We start from the raw sequence: 16,937 nt of genomic DNA, 5'->3' as shown, positions 1-16,937 counted from the left end.
TTTAATTAATCATTATTAAAAACTATAGGCCTGGTGCATGAAAATTCATGCAATGGAGGGGGGTCCCTCAGCTCGCCCTGGCCCCTCTCACAATTTGGGAGCCCCTGGGGCAGGAGGCCACCCAGTGGTCAGGGAAGGTGATGTTGCTGGCAACAAAAGCGTCGGTGGGCCCTGGCTACCTGCGCCTCAGGTGGCCCTGGGGACTCCAGAAGCAGCACACAGAGCTGCCTGCCACCCTGTGGCTGTGGGCACCGCCATCTTTGCAATGGTGTGAGGGTCAATTAGCATATCCCCCCTCTTTATTAGATAGGATAACTCTTCATAAAGGATATCTACCAACAACCTCTAAGACAACATGGTAAAAACCTTAGGTACAATCCCCTTAAATGTAATTAACAAAGATGCACACTACTGTTACCTCTGTGCAACACTGTATATTGATGTTTGAGACAGTGCAAAAAATGTAAGCAAAACGGTAATAGATATTAGGATTAGAAAAGAAGGAAGAAAAGCCATCATCTGTAACCAATGTGACTGTATACAGATGAAATATTTTAAAAATTCAGTAGGAATATGAAAAACTGTCTTCCCACACACCAGCAACTAATAACTAGGAAGTGAAAGTTTGAATAATATGCCACTTTATTATAAAAAGTAATAAAAATTTTAAGTAGGAGTAGATAAGATAGGTAAGACACTAGAGGAAAATGGAAGAATATAAAGTTTTACATAATTATAGTACATTCATGGTCATGAAAACTCACTGTGGTAAAGATGGTAGCTCTCGAGGAGACAAAATGGCGGAAGAATAGATTCTGAGCCTTGTCCCGAAGCAGAAAGAGAGGGCAGCTGGGGGTCGTGCTGTGAGTGTTTATTAACAAGCCAAGAGACAGCCGAACACCAGGAGAAACTGGGGGCCGCTGACCAGGGTGCCCCTGACAGGGAAGCACCCAGGGCGGGGCGAGGTTCCTTCCAGGAGATACCTACGGGCTTGGAAGGGAAATCTCACCATCTTGAAGGGAAATTGGATCATGTCAGAGGCCTGAATATCCACAGCCACAGTGACCACCAAGCAGCTGTGACCTCCAGAACGCTGATCCCAGGAGGCGCGAACACTTGGACTCAAAGGAGAGCCCCCACCGCACGGCAAAAAGGTCAGACTTCGCAGGGAGAGAGTGAGTGAGTGCTCGCAGCGAAGACAAAGACCTGCGCGCGCACGGAAACTGGAGGACAGGGGCGGTGATTACAAGTAGAAGCCCCGGCTGTTGGGTGGGTGTCACCCGTGAAAGTGGACGGGGCTCCTAATAGGGGAGATATCTAAAGAGCAACATGTTTGGATCTGACTCGGAGGGACATCGGAGAATTACAGAGATTACAGTTGGCTTGGACTTGCCCCTTGCGCGTCCCCCCTCCCCCCACAATAGCTCAGTGCGGGAGGGGGGGGGGAGCTAGAGAGGCTTAGAGCACTGGAAGTCAACCTAGAAACACTGCCACCCAGAGGCTAAATCACAAATTGACCCTAGTGTAATAAAATTAAAGCAAGACCTGCTTAAAAATCAGGACCGGACTACAACACTGAGCAGCAGTGAAATGCAGGGAACAGCAATACTGTCCGGAATGGGAAACAGGCGTGCCAAACAGAACGATAGAGGAAGTGAATGACCTTCATTACTGCAAATTTTATTTAAATTTTTTAAATTTTATTTTTAAAATTTTTTAATTTTTTTTTACTTTTTTTCTTTATTTGCAATGTTTACTCAAGAAACTATTTTTTTCTTTTTTTTCTCACTTGATTTTACCTTTTTAATTATTACATTGTATATGTAATCAACATTTTTACTACTACTATTTTACCTTTTTAATCTTATTTTCTTTTATTTTTATTATTATTATTTTTAAAATTTTTATTTATTTCGGGATTACTGTTCTACAGTCTATATTTATCTTTCCTTCTCCAATGCTTTATTCTATCTCAACCCTACCTTTATGCCTTCACTCTCTTCCAAACCTTTTCCTTTGGTGCCCTGTTTATCTTAACCCTTTCCTGCTCTAGATTTTCCCTATTCTTTCTGTCTATCCCCTCCTAAAATTTCACCCTACTTGTGTATATCTAATTTCCAACCCCCTGCTCCAAGCCCATTCACACCTCCCTTGTCGCTGTCCTAAAAAAGTATTTCTCTCTATCCCTTTGTAGTTGTATGTTGAATGTTAACTATATTGAAGTTTTATGTTTTTTTGTAAGATTGGTTTGCCTATTCTTTTTGTTTGATTGTATATTTTTGTTAGCTGGGTTCTAGTCACCTTTATTGGAGGTTATTAATATCGCAAACACATTTCTATTCAGTGCCTTGTGTGTTGTACCTGGTTGTGTTGTATTTTGTGCCTTTAAATTAAAGCAGGAGAGAGAGAACTACATAACCAGACATCCTTGAAAAGAGAGATCATGGGGAGACAAAGAAACAGCCCGCATATGAAAGCAAAGCAGGCATCACCAGAAAAGGAAGTAAATGAGTTTGAGGTAAGCAACCTACCAGAGCAAGAATTCAGAGTAATGATCATAAGATGGCTAAAAAGAATGGAAGACAAATTTGACAATATGACTAAGATGATAGCTCTCCACAAAATAATCTAAAAATGTAATGTATTTTAGTAAAAATTTCATCAGGATTTGCCTTAGAATTTAAAGTATCTGCAGAATATCTCATTATATAAATACCATATTGTTATTTTATATTATTGGTTATTTAAAATTATCTTCAGTTTTCTTGCTATATAAATATCTTGATGAATATTCTTAGTATATACACATGATTTTTTAAAATATAAATTCCTAAAAGTAGAATTGCTGAGTCAAAGAGTAAGTACATTGTTAGGACTCCTGATGGGAGTTCCCATGTTGTGCACTCAAACATTTATTGAATGAGATTGCACACACATTATCTATTAATTTGATGGGTGAAAAAAAACCCACCTTGTTTACATAAGCATTTCTTTTTATTATATTTGCTATTTGTCATACAATTTTACTGATGGGTTCTTTTCTCACCCTGGAATTTACTTTGGTATCTTTTTAAAACATGACTACCATATTTTCTGGAGTATAAGATGACCCCCTAATTTTACAGTTAAAACATAGGGTTAGGCCTATATTTGCTGTATAAGACTACCCCCACTTCTGAGGCAACACCAGTTCTTTTTTTAATAGACCACCTCTCTAACTCAGCCAATCCAAGCAGGCTTTTTATGCATGCAAATTATACATGTTCAGTACCCGAAGCTACACTGTGTTCTAGTAAAAAGCCTGCTCAGATTGGCCAGAGTCAGAGAGGCGGTCTATTAAAAAAGAACTGGTGTTGCCTCGGAAGTGGGGGGTAGTCTTATACAGCGAATATAGGCCTACACCTATGTTTTAACTGTAAAATTAGGAGGGTCGTCTTAGACGCCAGAAAATACGGTAGCTACTCACTAATTTTTAATATTTCATACCTTTCCAAACAATCTATATTATTTTATCATATACTAAATTTTTAAGTATACAATTAATGGTCCTGTATGTAGGTTTTATTGTTTCACTATTCTATCTGCCTGTTTTTATACCTGGTATTAACACCATACTGTTTTATAATTTTAACATTAAAGGTTTTACTACCTAGTAGGGAAATCTTCCAAGATTTCCTTAGCTATTCTCTAGTATTTACTCTTCCCTTTCATATGTATAATATTCTCCTTCACTTATTTGAGGCCCACTGGCAAAACAACAGGAAATTCTGATACTATTGATATAGGAAAGTTCATTAAACATGATCTTTATTAAGATTTCAAAGGAATTTTTAAAAAAAGATACACTAATATACTGACAATCTCTTCCTTACATGTTACAGCATTAAAAAAAAATTTATTATTTTTAGAGAGTAAGGGAGAAGGAGAGAGAAACATGATGAGAGAAAAGATGAGAATCATTGACCAGCTCCTTCTGTACACCCCCCACTGGGGATTGAGCCCACAACCTGGGCATGTGCTCTGACGGGGAATCAAACCAGCAACCTCTTGGTTCACTGGTCAATGCTCAACCACCAAGCCACATTAAGCAGGCTAGAATTATTATTATTTTTGCCTAAAGCATCTATTTCACATAAATTTTAAAAATTTAAGGGGAACCTCACAACTTCACATGTGAACCATATAGTACTAACTTTAACAATTCACCCCAGTTTTCCCCATAAGTAGCCTGTGGTAACCTCTGAAAATGGTTGGCTGTTTTGTCTGATCCAGCAAACCCCACAAAATCATGCAAATCAAGAGGTTCAAATCTTCGTGTTCACTTTAAGAACACTCATGGAACTGCCCAGGCCACCAAGGATATGCATATCAAAAAGCCACCAAATATCTAAACGATGTCACTTTACAGAAGCAATATGTGCCATACCATTGCTACAGTGGTGCAATTGGTAGGTGTGCCCAGGCCAAACGTGGGGCTGGACACAGGATGAGTGGCCCAAATAGAGTGCTGGATTTCTGCTGCACACACTTAAAAATGCAGAGTGTGATGCTGAACTTCAGGGTTTAGATGTAGAATCTCTGGTCATTGAGCACATCCAGGTGAACCAAGTTCCCAGGATGCAGCGCAGAATTTACAGAGCTCATGGCAGATGAAGCCACAAACGAGCTCTCCCGGCCACATTGAAATGATCCTTACTGAAAAGGAACAGACTGTTTCTAAACCAGGAGAGGAGCATAGAAGAAAAGATATCCTAGAAGACACTAAAGAAACAAAAACTTATGGCTCTGGAGTAAATTTAGCATTAAATGCTAATAAAGGTAAAAAACAAACGAACAAAAACAACAACAATTCACCCCAAAGTTTTATTACCTTTTGTCCTCGCTTTACTGGCTGCACAGCTGGGGCATTTTTGTTTGTGTTCTGATGCGTTTCAAGGTGTAGAGCATTTTCTTTTTCTTTGTCTTTTCCCTCTATCACTTCAAAATCCCCTAAGTCACTTGGAAGCTTTTTCTTCTTCAGTTCCCTAAATGTAAGCGAAACAAAAACATCTAATTCTTAGAATTTCAAATTCTTAGTGCCTAAAAAAATTACCTGGGGAAGGGAACATGTACAGCATATAACAGATCATGGCTTCTGCTTTACCTGATAATCACCAGCTACCATATACAAAGAAGCAATCATCATCACAAAGGAAAAAAGCTTAAAAATTTTCTCTCATGGATTTTTCATTCTTTCTGTCAATTAGGCTCAACACACTGTCACCCTCGACTTACCCTTACTTAGTAGCTACATTCAGTCCCTTAACACCTTACAGCCAGGCAACAGGATTTGTAGTCTTTGTAATTAACATGGCCTTGGCAGATCTTAGCTCTTTATTTTATTTAAAAAATATATTTTTATTGATTTTCAGAGAGGAAGGGAGAGGGAGAGATAGAAACATCAATGATGAGAGAGAATCATTGACTGGCTGCCTCCTGCATGTCCCCCACTAGGAACTGAGCTCGAAACCCAGCCATGTGCCCTGACTTGGAATTGAGCAGTGACCTCCTCATTCATAGGTCAGTGCTCAATCACTGAGCTACAATGGCCAGGCAGATCTTAGCTATTTAATAAAACATTTGTTGAATGGTTGGCTGAATAAATGGATAAAAAAATAAGCAGATTAAGGATGAAAGGGAAATTCTATTGCTGTGATATTTTTCATGTTCAAACCCTCTATTCCCAATGTCACTGTGGTGGGCCAGGTCCTCAGCACTTCCCGCCTTGTTTTCCTCCAGGGATTTCCCCCAAAATCTTTTCTACATGAGCTTCTAGATTAATTTTCCTTACCTATTTGCCTATGTCACATTCTCATTCAAAATCTTCCAAAAGTCCTCTTCACATTACTTTCAAGATTAAATCCAAAATACCTATCTTGTCATTTTAAGTTTCCAATGTAAGTTCCACTTTGTCAATCTTATCTACCAGGTCATAAACATGAACTTTCTGTTCCCTTCACCTCCATCTATTCATCATTTCTTCAAAAGCACTATGCATATTGCTTCCAAATTCCCATTCCCTTGTGTTCATGTTAATTCTCCTTGTGTCTCTATTTTCATTTACTTAAGTGCTAATATATTTTCAAGGAATACTTCTAATGATATTTCCCAAAACACCTGAACTCACAGCAATTTCTTACTCCTTAACTTCTGTATCAATTTCAGATAACACTATACTTGACCCCCGAACAACACAGGTTTGCACTTAATATGCCCAGTAGAAATGGACCCATGCAGTTCAAACCCATATTATTTAAGAGTCAACTATATTTCAATCCGTGGTGAGGAATCCACAGAGGCTGAGGCCAGATTGTAATTATACAGTATGAGGATTTTTAACCCACGTTCTTCAAGGGTCAATACAGATTTATGGCTATTTCTGAATGCAGGACTCAAAAGAAGTTTTTGTTTGTTTTGTTTCTAGATTCATTTATTAAGTTATTCATGTTTCAGTATATCAACAATAACAATCACTGTTCATAATGAAGTAAAGAGGGGCTCCTGGAATGTGGGCAGAGAGGTTGTTAGAGATAATTAAAGGGGGTTGTGGGAAGGAGGTAGAGTAGGAAGGAGCATTTGAGAAAGATGAAGAATCCAAGTGCAGGGACTGCTGCTGTGAGTATGGAAGACTCAATATAAACAATGGCCATAACTTCAAAGGCTGACTAACATCCTGGACAGAGAAGTAATGTCAGTCAGGATTTTCCACCTTTACTTCCAAAACAAACTCCGTATCTTTATTTATTTTGAAAAATATATTTATTGATTTTTTACACAGAGGAAGGGAGGAAGAGGGAGAGCTAGAAACATTGATGAGAGAGAAACATTGATTAGCTGCCTCCTGCACACTCCCTCCTGGGAATGTGCCTGCAACTAAGGTACATGCCCTTGACCAGAATCGGACCTGGGACCCTTCAATTTTCAAACCCATGCTCTATCCACTGAGCCAAACTGGTTAGAGCTGAACGCTGTATCTTTAAATCTCAGTGTCTCCATTCTTTTCCTGAATTGAGATTTCCCTTTCTCTCTGAGCTAAAAGATTTGTTCAGTCTTTGGGAAGAGCTGCTTAATAAATGATCATCACTGAAATATTGACAATTTAAGTAAGGATTAGCAGTGGGGCAGAAAATACTTGGCATAATTTGAGTACCTACTGGGTACTGTAGAAGGAGCTGCTGTTGAGTGGGGTAACTTCTTCTAATCTGTTTCAGGCTTAAAAGAAGCCAGGTAACAGATACAGGGTTGGCTGTACCTCATTAAAACCGAAGCCACTTAGACATGTGGCTATCAAGCACCTGAAACATACCATGATGGTGAGAACTGATTTTCAAATTTTATATTATTCTTTTTAAAAAAAATAAATATTGTTCAAAGTATCACATATGTTCCCTCTTTCTCCCCATTGCTCTCTCCCCCTGAAGCCTTCATCACCCACTGTCTGTGTCCTTGGGTTTTGTCAAAAGCTTCTTGATGGCATGAATTGTATATTTTACCTCTTTGTATACTAGCTTTAGTCTTTTTCACTTAAGAGTGGTTGTCTCACTGGTCCCATTTCTTCTGCCTCTACCTTTCTATTTGCCTGCTATATTTAAAAACTGACAACAGTGTGGTGACTGCAGGTGGGAGGAAAATGGGGGGAGGTGGAGGAGGCTACACGGGGGATAAATGGTGATGGGAAAAAATAAAATAAACTCATATCTGCATCCTTTAAAAAAAGTGTTTTCTCTTATGTAAAACTTTCCTAATTAATTTCAAGTGTTCCTACTTATTCTTGTCAATAATATCCTAAAATTAGTCTGTCAATTTAATACATTGCAATCACTATTATACATATTTATGTAATAAAAAGTCTGTCTCAGGTCATATGATACATCTCACTGATTAAGGTATAAAACAGAAAAACCTCTTAGAGCTAAATATTAAAAATGAAATATGATTTTATGCCCTAGCCTGTGTCGCTCAGTGGTTAGAGAATCGAGGGTTCGATTTCTGGAAAAGGTCGTGTTTCTGGGTTGTAGATTTGATCCCCGGCCTCTCCCTCTCCATCTCACTCTCTGTAGAAATCAATGGGAAAAAAATATCCTCAGGTAAGAATTAACAAAAAACCCCAACAAAATTAAGATTTATGGCAAATCTTGGCAATTTTAATAAGGGAGGTCTTTGGAATAGCAAGGTGACCTGTCATAACTAAATTGTTGATAAAAAAAATAATTACATGCTTTTCAGTTAGATAATACAAATATGTTTACCTTCTTTCCTTGGCTGACAAATGTCTCCGGCTCTGTAATTTATTGTCACTCTATTAAAAAGAAAAGTAAATACAACAATATCACTACTAATTTTTCAAAAACTGAAACTGAAAAGTAGAAAATTATTCTATTCACTGAGAAGGACATGTTGTTCTTCATAAAACTTTGAAACAGCTTACCATATTAGAAGATTCTTCTTTTGAAGCCAATTTCTGGAGGGACCTATGAAAAGAGGAATCCATTAGCCTGTAGAGGCATGCATTTACAAAGTCCCAAAACATTCCCAAATCATACCCTTAATTACTGACAATCCTACAAATTTTCAAATTATAAAAGATCTAATTGCTTACTTATTTCCTCCCACTTTTAAATATATTCTTAAATAGCTGACATCTATTGAACACTTACTATGTACCAGCTAGATGCTTTACATGCATATTATCTTCACCAAAATCCAATGAATCAGATAATAATTTTCACCAAGAATAAAATTGAAGCTTAGACATAAAGCAACTTGCCCAAGGATACACCCTGAGACTCAATTCTGATCTGACTCCTAAGCCATTTTTATCTACTCCACTGATAATGCTTTTATAACTATGGTATTGTTAATTTGATGATCAGTTAAAGACATTAAAGACTCAAACACCTTATTTTTTTTGCATGGCAATGTCTTTCTTATATTATTAGCATTTATAATCATTTATTTACTTATTTCTATTTTGACCTAGTTTAGTCTTTTTTGTTTGTCTGTTTGTTTTTGTTTTGTATTTACTGTATTTTTCCATGCTGGGTCCTGGGAATTTCTTTAAAGAGACCAGACCTCCAAATTATATTGTAAAAAAGATAATAAAGTCAGAGAACAAAGTAAAAGTACTAAGGTCAAGTCTTAGCATTATTTTTTTAAAGATTCACTTGTCATCATTCCCAACTTACAAAATAAAACTTACAATTATAGTTTTAAAATTACCTCTGGGACTGAAGATGGGACAAGTCAATGGTAGTATCAGGATAATTTAATATCTCTTCCCCTTCATCCTTCATTTCACCAACAGATTCCTGATCTTTTACTACCTCTTCAGATTCTCCTTCATCTTCAGAGCTTTCTTCCTGCATTAGTTCTTCATTTAGCTCATCTCCACCACTATGAATATTAATGCCCTCCTGGTCAACCTGAGACACGAATTCCACTTCCACAGGAGTTTCCTGTAATTCCTCTTTATCTTCTTCACTGCTACTGTCTCCTCCATCTGTAGAATTACCATCAGAAAAGTCAGAGTGCTATCACCATAAAAAGCTAGATGTTTCCTTGAAAACTTCAAAAAATATCCTACTGATTCCCTGTTTCTCTCAAAGATTACCAGGAAATGCTTGTTCATCCCCACAGGGTTCTTTGATTTACACTAAAGGACACTCTGTGCCATGAACTGGTTGGAATAAATGATCTCCAATACACTTTATGACAATAAACTTTTTGGACACTGCAATCATCTATATATATATAAAAGCTTAAGCAACCAAATGACCAAATGACTGGTTCCTATGACGTGCACTGACCACCAGAGGTCAGACACTCAGAGCTCAGGATCAGGCTCCCTCCTGTTTAGATTGGGCCTGTAGGGATCAGACTCCTTCCAGTCTGGATTGGGCCTGCAGGGGTTGGGCTGAAACAGGCCCTCCAAAATCCCCTGAGGGGTCCCGGATTGCAAGAGGGCACAGGCCAGGCCAAGGGACCCCATCATTGCACAAATCCGTGCACCAGGCCTTTAGTTTCTAAAATTAAAACTATAACTTGTCTTTGTTAGGGTATTTCCAAAAAGGAGGACAGCAGAGTTCTAAAAATTCTGTTGCTTTTATTATAATTTGCATGTGAGAACTGAAATTAGATAATATGGTATATAACTGGATCACAGCATGTGTTCACACTCTGGCAAAAGAAACACTATCAGTAATATGGTCTAGTTGCCTCACCTATAAAATGAGATACCACCATCCATCTGACAAGGATGGTTTTGAAAATTCAATAAAAAATAATGTAAATAAAGCACTTTATATAGTATCAGAAACAGATTGAAAATTAAAAAAAAGACTTGTTGCAACAGTAGTCGTAAATGAAACAATGCAATATTACTCCCCAAAAAGAATGACCCTACGAGAAAGATAACTATAAATATAACTTAGATATTTTCTTTAGTTCTTTCAAGTAAATAGTAAATTAATTCTAGTAACCATAGTTGCTCTCCACAAGAAGCAAATATATTAAACAAGTTAAATTACCTTAAAGGAAATTGTACTTGTTATGAACTCATCTTTGCATCACTTCTAAACCCTAAAATAAGTGCTCATTCATATTTATGAATTACACAATAAATACTGAAGTTTTATTATATAAATATATGCTCAAGTGTATTAGTTATGGATCTAATTACTTCATAATTCACTAGGATTACAAGCATATTTAACATGTCGCAAAACAAAATTCAGTAAATGAAACTTCAATTATCCAAAAGGAGCTATAATTTTTTAAGAATTTAGAAGCAAAACTAGACAACAGAAAACATTATTAGGCACTTTATTAAAGTTTGTAAACTACCTAGTTGTTCCATTTCTTCTGATATGAGTTCACTTGTGCAACTTGCCAATGTCTCCATGTCTTCATCTTGCACTCTGACTTTTCGTTCACCTCGGTGTCTCCAAACACAAGACTCATCTACCTATGGAAATGATATCTTTTCATTAATGGAACTTTAAGTGAGGCTAATGAAAATCAGAAAAAATAAAATAAAATAATGAAGAGCTTGGCTGGTATGGCTCAGTGGTTGAGCACTGACCCTTGAACTAGAGGGCATGGTTTGATTCCCGGTCAGGGCACAAGCCTGCACTGCAGGAGGCAGCCAATCAATGATTCTCATCACTGATGTTTCTATCAATCCCTAAAAATCAGTAAAAACATATTTTAGAAAAATAATAATGAAGATGAAGAGTACCTTAAAGAGGAAGCTAAATCCCAGCATTAGATATGACGGAGGAAGAAAATTCTTTTTTCCTACAAAAGATAATGCACACAAATGTTTTATAAGCCTGTTTTCTTCATTATATGCTTGCAAGATATCTGACACCAATGGTTACACTTGTTTTGTTTTATCTTTTATCTGGAAAGAGGAACATTTCCCATTTACAGAAATTGGCGTTATGTAAGGAACAGGAATTAAGATAGAAAAATACGATGGTTTGCTCTCATCCTTTGGGTTAATCAGACCCTGAATAATCAATTTTTAGGAAAAAAGGTCATGTTATACTTTCTTACCCTTATAACTTTAAACTATTTGAAGTACAATTTCATCAATAAAAATATATATGGATGATATGACAAGTGCTAAATTTGCCACAGTATAGTAATTTTCCTTATTTCATAACAGATTTCAAATGAATGAAATCAAGACAAGAGTCTGTTCTGAGAATATTAGCAGATGGTCCTCAAACCAGTTCCTATAACCCACTGACAATCATTACCTCTTATCATAAAGCTTCCTGTTGTCAAATATTCTCCAGTTGGTGCTGTTTTAGACACCTGAGGGACACAGTAATACATTATACTTTTATCATAAGTTGTTTTAAAAAATATTTTCAATGAAGAAAGTCATATTCAAGTAAGTAGTGCTGTGTTTTGCAAAGTTTACAAATTTAGCAAAAATTATCAATGCTGATGGTATACCTCTCTTCAATGATAAATATAACCTTTGCTATAACAATGAAAAAAAAATACTAGAACATATTACATCGATAATTTTCAAATGTCTTGGACTAGAGACAGAACTGGTCCACACCATTCCTCTAGTGTGAGATATAACAATGAAGTAGTTTAGTAAGTTTACTTTATAACTATACTTACTAAAATAAAACTATATTTATTAAATAAAATTCTTTTCTGAGATATTCTTTTTGGTAATAAAATAATCTTTTATTTTAGGAAATAAAAATGATAGCAGATTTTAAAATATATTCTATTATAATTTGAAAAAATAGGAAGTGAGCAAGACAATTCCACAACTAAAAATAGATCATACTAGAGACCTGGTGCATGAAATTCGTGCACAAGGGGATGGGGAGGGGAGTGTCCCCTCAGCCCAGTCTGCACCCTCTCGAATTCGGGATCCCTTGGGGGATGTCCGACTGATGGTTTTGGCCTGGTAAAACGGCAGTTGGACATCGCTCTCACAATCCTGGACTGCTGGCTCCTAATCACTCACCTGTCTGCCTGTCTGGTCACCTCTAAATGACCCCTCCCCCCTGCCCTGCTGACCTGATCGCCCTTCACTGTCCCCCCTGCCGGCCTGGTCGCCCCTAACTGCCCCCCTGCCAGCTTAATTGCCCCCAACTACCCCTCCTTTACCCCCCGCTCTGCTGGCATGGTTGCCCCACAGAGCTCGCTGTTCAGTTGTTTGGTCACTCCTCACTCACCCCCTGCCAGCCTGGTCTTAGGCAGCCATCTTGTGAGGGCATGATGGTCAATTTGCATATCACCTCTTTATTATACAGGATATCTCTGAAACCTCCAAATCTGAGAGTATCTTTATTAGTCATAGTTATGCAAAGGATTAAAAACATATTAAAAAAAACTATTCATGAAAGAATTAAAGTCACTTTTATAACAAGACTGAGGCAGAAAACCTAATCTCAGAAGTGATATTAATTTCCTACAAATCCAGTATCACTGCATAGCAGAAAATAATATATAAATGAAATAATATATAATAGTCTTATATAATATATAATAATAATGTTATTATATAATATATAATAATATATAATATAAATAGAAAATAATATAATAGAAAATAATATATAATATAAAAATGAAACAAAAATGTAAGGAAGGATAATGGTATTGAATTCTTTTACCACATGGTTTTGGACCTTACAAAAGTATATCACTATCTATCTATATAAAAGGCTAATATGCAAATTGTCCCCACGAGAGTTTGACCAGGAGACTGGGAATTTGATCATTTGCTATGATGTGCACTGAACACCAGGGACAGCACAGAATGAAGGAAGGCCCCAGCTAGCAGCTAGGGAAGGAAGGCCCTGTCCAGCAGCTGGAAGGCCCCAATCGGCCCTGATTACAGTCCAGGCCTAGGGACCCTACCTGTGCACAAATTTCATACACTGGGCCTCTAGTTAATTATAATTCTTGAAAATGTATATCAATAGCAGTGTGAAGTCAAATAAGGAATGAAGCATCATCACAAAAAGTAGCATAAGCATAAAGAAGGACAATCACTAACCCTAATTGGTTTGGCTCAATGGATAAAGCATCGGCTTGTGGACTGAAGAGTTCCAGGTTTGATTCCCAGTAGGGGGTGTGCAGGAGGCAGCTGATCAATGATTAATTCTCATCAATGATGTTTCTATCTTTCTCTCTCCCTTTCTCTCTGAAATAAAAATATATATCCTACCTAATATACGAGTAATATGCAAATTAACCATCACTCCACCCCACAAGCCATGCCCACAAGCCAATAAGAGCGAGTATGCAAATAAACCCAACCAAGATGGCTACAGCCACGGAGAGCAGGAGGGAGGCATTTCCTCAGCAACAGAGGAAGCCAAGCTTTCTGCCTGCCCTAGCCGGCCTAAGCCTCCATTCAAGGCTACAAAGTTTCAATTCTAGAAGGTAAACAAATCCAAACAGAAATTGTTGCCGCCACAGGGCAAGCAGGAGGATTGGCTCTGCTCCAGACTACAAAGTTTCAATTGCAGAAGGTAAATAAATTCCAGATACCAGGGCCTCCGCTTGGGTCCCTGGGGGGAATGGCTGGCCTGCAAACTACCACAGGCCCCTTGCTCAGGCCGCCTCATGCCCCAAGGGAAACCCTACCCTTATCCGGGACACTCTTCAGGGCAAACTAGCTGGCCCCACCCATATACCAGAACTCTATCCTATCTAATAAAAGAGTAATATGCAGATTGACCATCACTCCAACACACAAGATGGCTGCCCCCATGTGGTCAAAGATCCTGCCCTTATGTGGACACAAGATGGCCAGCAGGGGAGGGCAGTTGGGAGGGACCAGGCCTGCAAAGAAGGGCAGTTGAGAGGGAACAGGCCTACAAGGGAGGGCAGTTGAAGGTGATCAACCCTGCAGGGGAGGGCACTTAGGGGTGACCAGGCCCCCAGAGGAGGGAAGTTGGGAGCAAACAGGCGGGCAGGGTAGCAGCTAGACATCAATCAGATTGGCATTGGAGTGGTTAGGGGCAATCAGGAAGGCAGAGCAGTTGGGCGCCAGCAGTCCTGGATTGTGAGAAGGATGTCCGACTGCCCGTTTAGGCCTGATCCCGGTGGAATGGGACCTAATGGGCAGTTGGACATCCCTCGAGGGGGTGCAGGCTGGGTTGAGGGATAAACCCCCGCCTGCCCCTGTGCACAAATTTCGTGCACTGGGTCTCTAGTGTGTGTGTGTGTGTGTGTGTGTGTGTGTGTGTGTATTTATTTTTTTTTTTAAAGGAACAATCACTAAAATTGAATGAGTACAAAACAACTGGATATACCTACTTTTCTGAAAGGGCCAAAAGGAATCCAGAAAATTCGAACAAGTATGAACAGGAGAAAGATGTTTTAGGTCAGTATGTACATCATAATTAGAACACTCTATCCCGTGTAAGTGCATGGATCACTCTCTCTTCAATTAGGTTTCTGCAGCTCAAATCTTACCTTCCCAGATGCTTTATTCAGAATGGCAACCCCTATCACTCTATCTCCTTAAAAAAAATCTTTATAGCAATTATGTATTTTTCTCCACCACCAAAATGTCAGCTCCATCAAGGTAGGGAGGTACTCAGACTTGTTTACTTAAACTATATACCCCCAAAATATGGTACATGGTACTTCTTCATAAAGTAAGAAAAGGACAATAGCCGTTATTACCTGATGATGGTACACCCACCAAGCACTAGTGATAACTCGGGCATCCCAAGCAGCACTGTAGCAAAGTGCCATTGTGCCAGCTTCAGTCAAGGTGCGAGGGGGAATTGGTTCACCTGTAATAACAATGCTACAATGCTTCAGTACCAAGTACAGATTTTCTACAAAGCAAGATATGAAAATCACATGTGTAACAGGTTTAATCTTCTCATATTTTAAATATTAGACTACATTTTTTCAATATTATGAAAAGTTACTATTTTTTTATTAAAATGTATTTACAGCAGGCTTTTAAATGGTCTAAGTAAACAAATTAGAGAAGAAATTTCTTCTCTCTTATGTCAGTAAATCTAACCTCATTCCAAAAAGGATAATTTAAACAATCTATTTAAAGTTTGAAGACTTTCCAGAATCATTATAGACTAAATCATCAAAATGAAGAGCATATTAATAACAAATCCCTAATTATATTTCAAATATTTTTAAATTGGGATATAACTCATATGACATAAAATTGACCCTTTAAAAATATACAGGTTTGGGCAGAAGTAGGTTTATAGTTGTATGTGAGTATAGAGTTTATTCCTGTCCTATTATTTATTAGAGGCCCGGTGCATGAAATTCATGCATGGGGGAGGGGTGTCCCTCAACCCAGTCTGTACCCTCTCTTATCTGGGATATCCCTCTGACAATCCAGGACTGCTGGCCCCTAACTGCTCGCCTGCCTGTCTGATTTCCCCTAACTGCATCTGCTTGCCAGCCTGATCACTCCCTAATCACTCCCCTGCCAGCCTTATCGATGCCTAACTGCTCCCCTGCCAACCCGATTGCCCCTAACTGCCCTCCTCTGCCAGAGCGGTCACCACGAATTGCTCTCCCCTACTGGCCTGTTTCCCACCACCCCCCCAACTGCCCGCCCCTGCAGGCCTGGTCCCCCCCAACTGCTCTCCCCCAAACTGCTCTCCCCTGCAGGCCTGGTTGCCCCTAACTGCCCTCCCCTGCAGGCCTGGTCCCTCCCAACTGCCCTCCCTTGCTGGCCATCTTGTGGTGGCCATCTTGTGTCTACATGGGGGCAGCCATCTTGTGTACTGGACTGATGGTCAATTTGTATATTACTCTTCTATTAGATAGGATTATTGTACTAGTGGCTCAGTGCATGAAAATTTGTGCACTGGGGAAGGGGGTCTCTCAGCCTGGCCTGCATCCTCTCATGGTCCGAGACCCCTTGTTTCCCAGGGGATTGAGCCTAAGCTGGCAGTCAGACATCCTCTCTGGCAGCCCAGGAGCCCTCAGACATCTTAACACTGATGAGGTGGGAGAGGCTCCCGCCACCATCACTGGCTTACAGCCGTCAGTCTGGCTTATGGCTGAGTGGAGCTCCCCTTGTGGGAGCGCACTAACCACCAGCGGGCAGCTCCTATGTTGAGTGTCTGCCCCCTGGTGATCAGTGCACGTCATAGTGACCAGCTGTTGCACTGTTAGGGTCAATTTGCATATTACCCTTTTATTATATAAGATTATTTCCCACATGAACAACTATAAACTTCCTTTTTTTTTTAAAAAAAAAATATATTTTATTGATTTTTTACAGAGAGGAAGGGAGAGGGATAGAGAGCTAGAAACATCGATGAGAGAGAAACATCGACCTGCTGCCTCTTGCACACCCCCTACTGGGGATGTGCCCGCAACCAATGTACATGCCCTTGACTGGAATTGAACCTGGG

The 16,937-nt window shown here is 39.0% G+C and overlaps 1 protein-coding gene and 1 pseudogene across 4 annotated transcripts in view; one reads left to right on the top strand and one right to left on the bottom strand.

Annotated features, from left to right (window-relative positions):
• The window catches only part of NEMF (nuclear export mediator factor), a 79,341-nt gene that overhangs the window by 10,903 nt on the left and 51,501 nt on the right, over positions 1-16,937 (bottom strand). For all 3 annotated transcript variants that reach the window (XM_084884999.1, XM_084885001.1, XM_084885000.1), the window contains exons 19-26: positions 15,217-15,329; positions 11,802-11,859; positions 11,276-11,334; positions 10,882-11,002; positions 9,259-9,538; positions 8,468-8,510; positions 8,289-8,338; positions 4,871-5,024 (exon numbers count right to left, since the gene is read on the bottom strand). In XM_084884999.1, coding sequence (XP_084741125.1) covers positions 4,871-5,024; positions 8,289-8,338; positions 8,468-8,510; positions 9,259-9,538; positions 10,882-11,002; positions 11,276-11,334; positions 11,802-11,859; positions 15,217-15,329 — 878 coding nt within the window. The remainder of the gene's footprint in view (positions 1-4,870; positions 5,025-8,288; positions 8,339-8,467; positions 8,511-9,258; positions 9,539-10,881; positions 11,003-11,275; positions 11,335-11,801; positions 11,860-15,216; positions 15,330-16,937) is intronic.
• Positions 4,251-4,847, top strand: LOC311612345 (large ribosomal subunit protein uL22-like; annotated as a pseudogene). The gene has a single exon. The product of its transcript is annotated as a large ribosomal subunit protein uL22-like (transcript).

The sequence above is a fragment of the Pipistrellus hanaki genome, assembly GCF_964339955.1.
Source record: "Pipistrellus hanaki genome assembly, chromosome: 1".
NCBI lineage: Eukaryota > Metazoa > Chordata > Mammalia > Chiroptera > Vespertilionidae > Pipistrellus > Pipistrellus hanaki.
The sequence above is the reverse complement of the archived record's forward strand: the minus strand, read 5'-3'. Positions and strand labels throughout refer to the sequence as shown.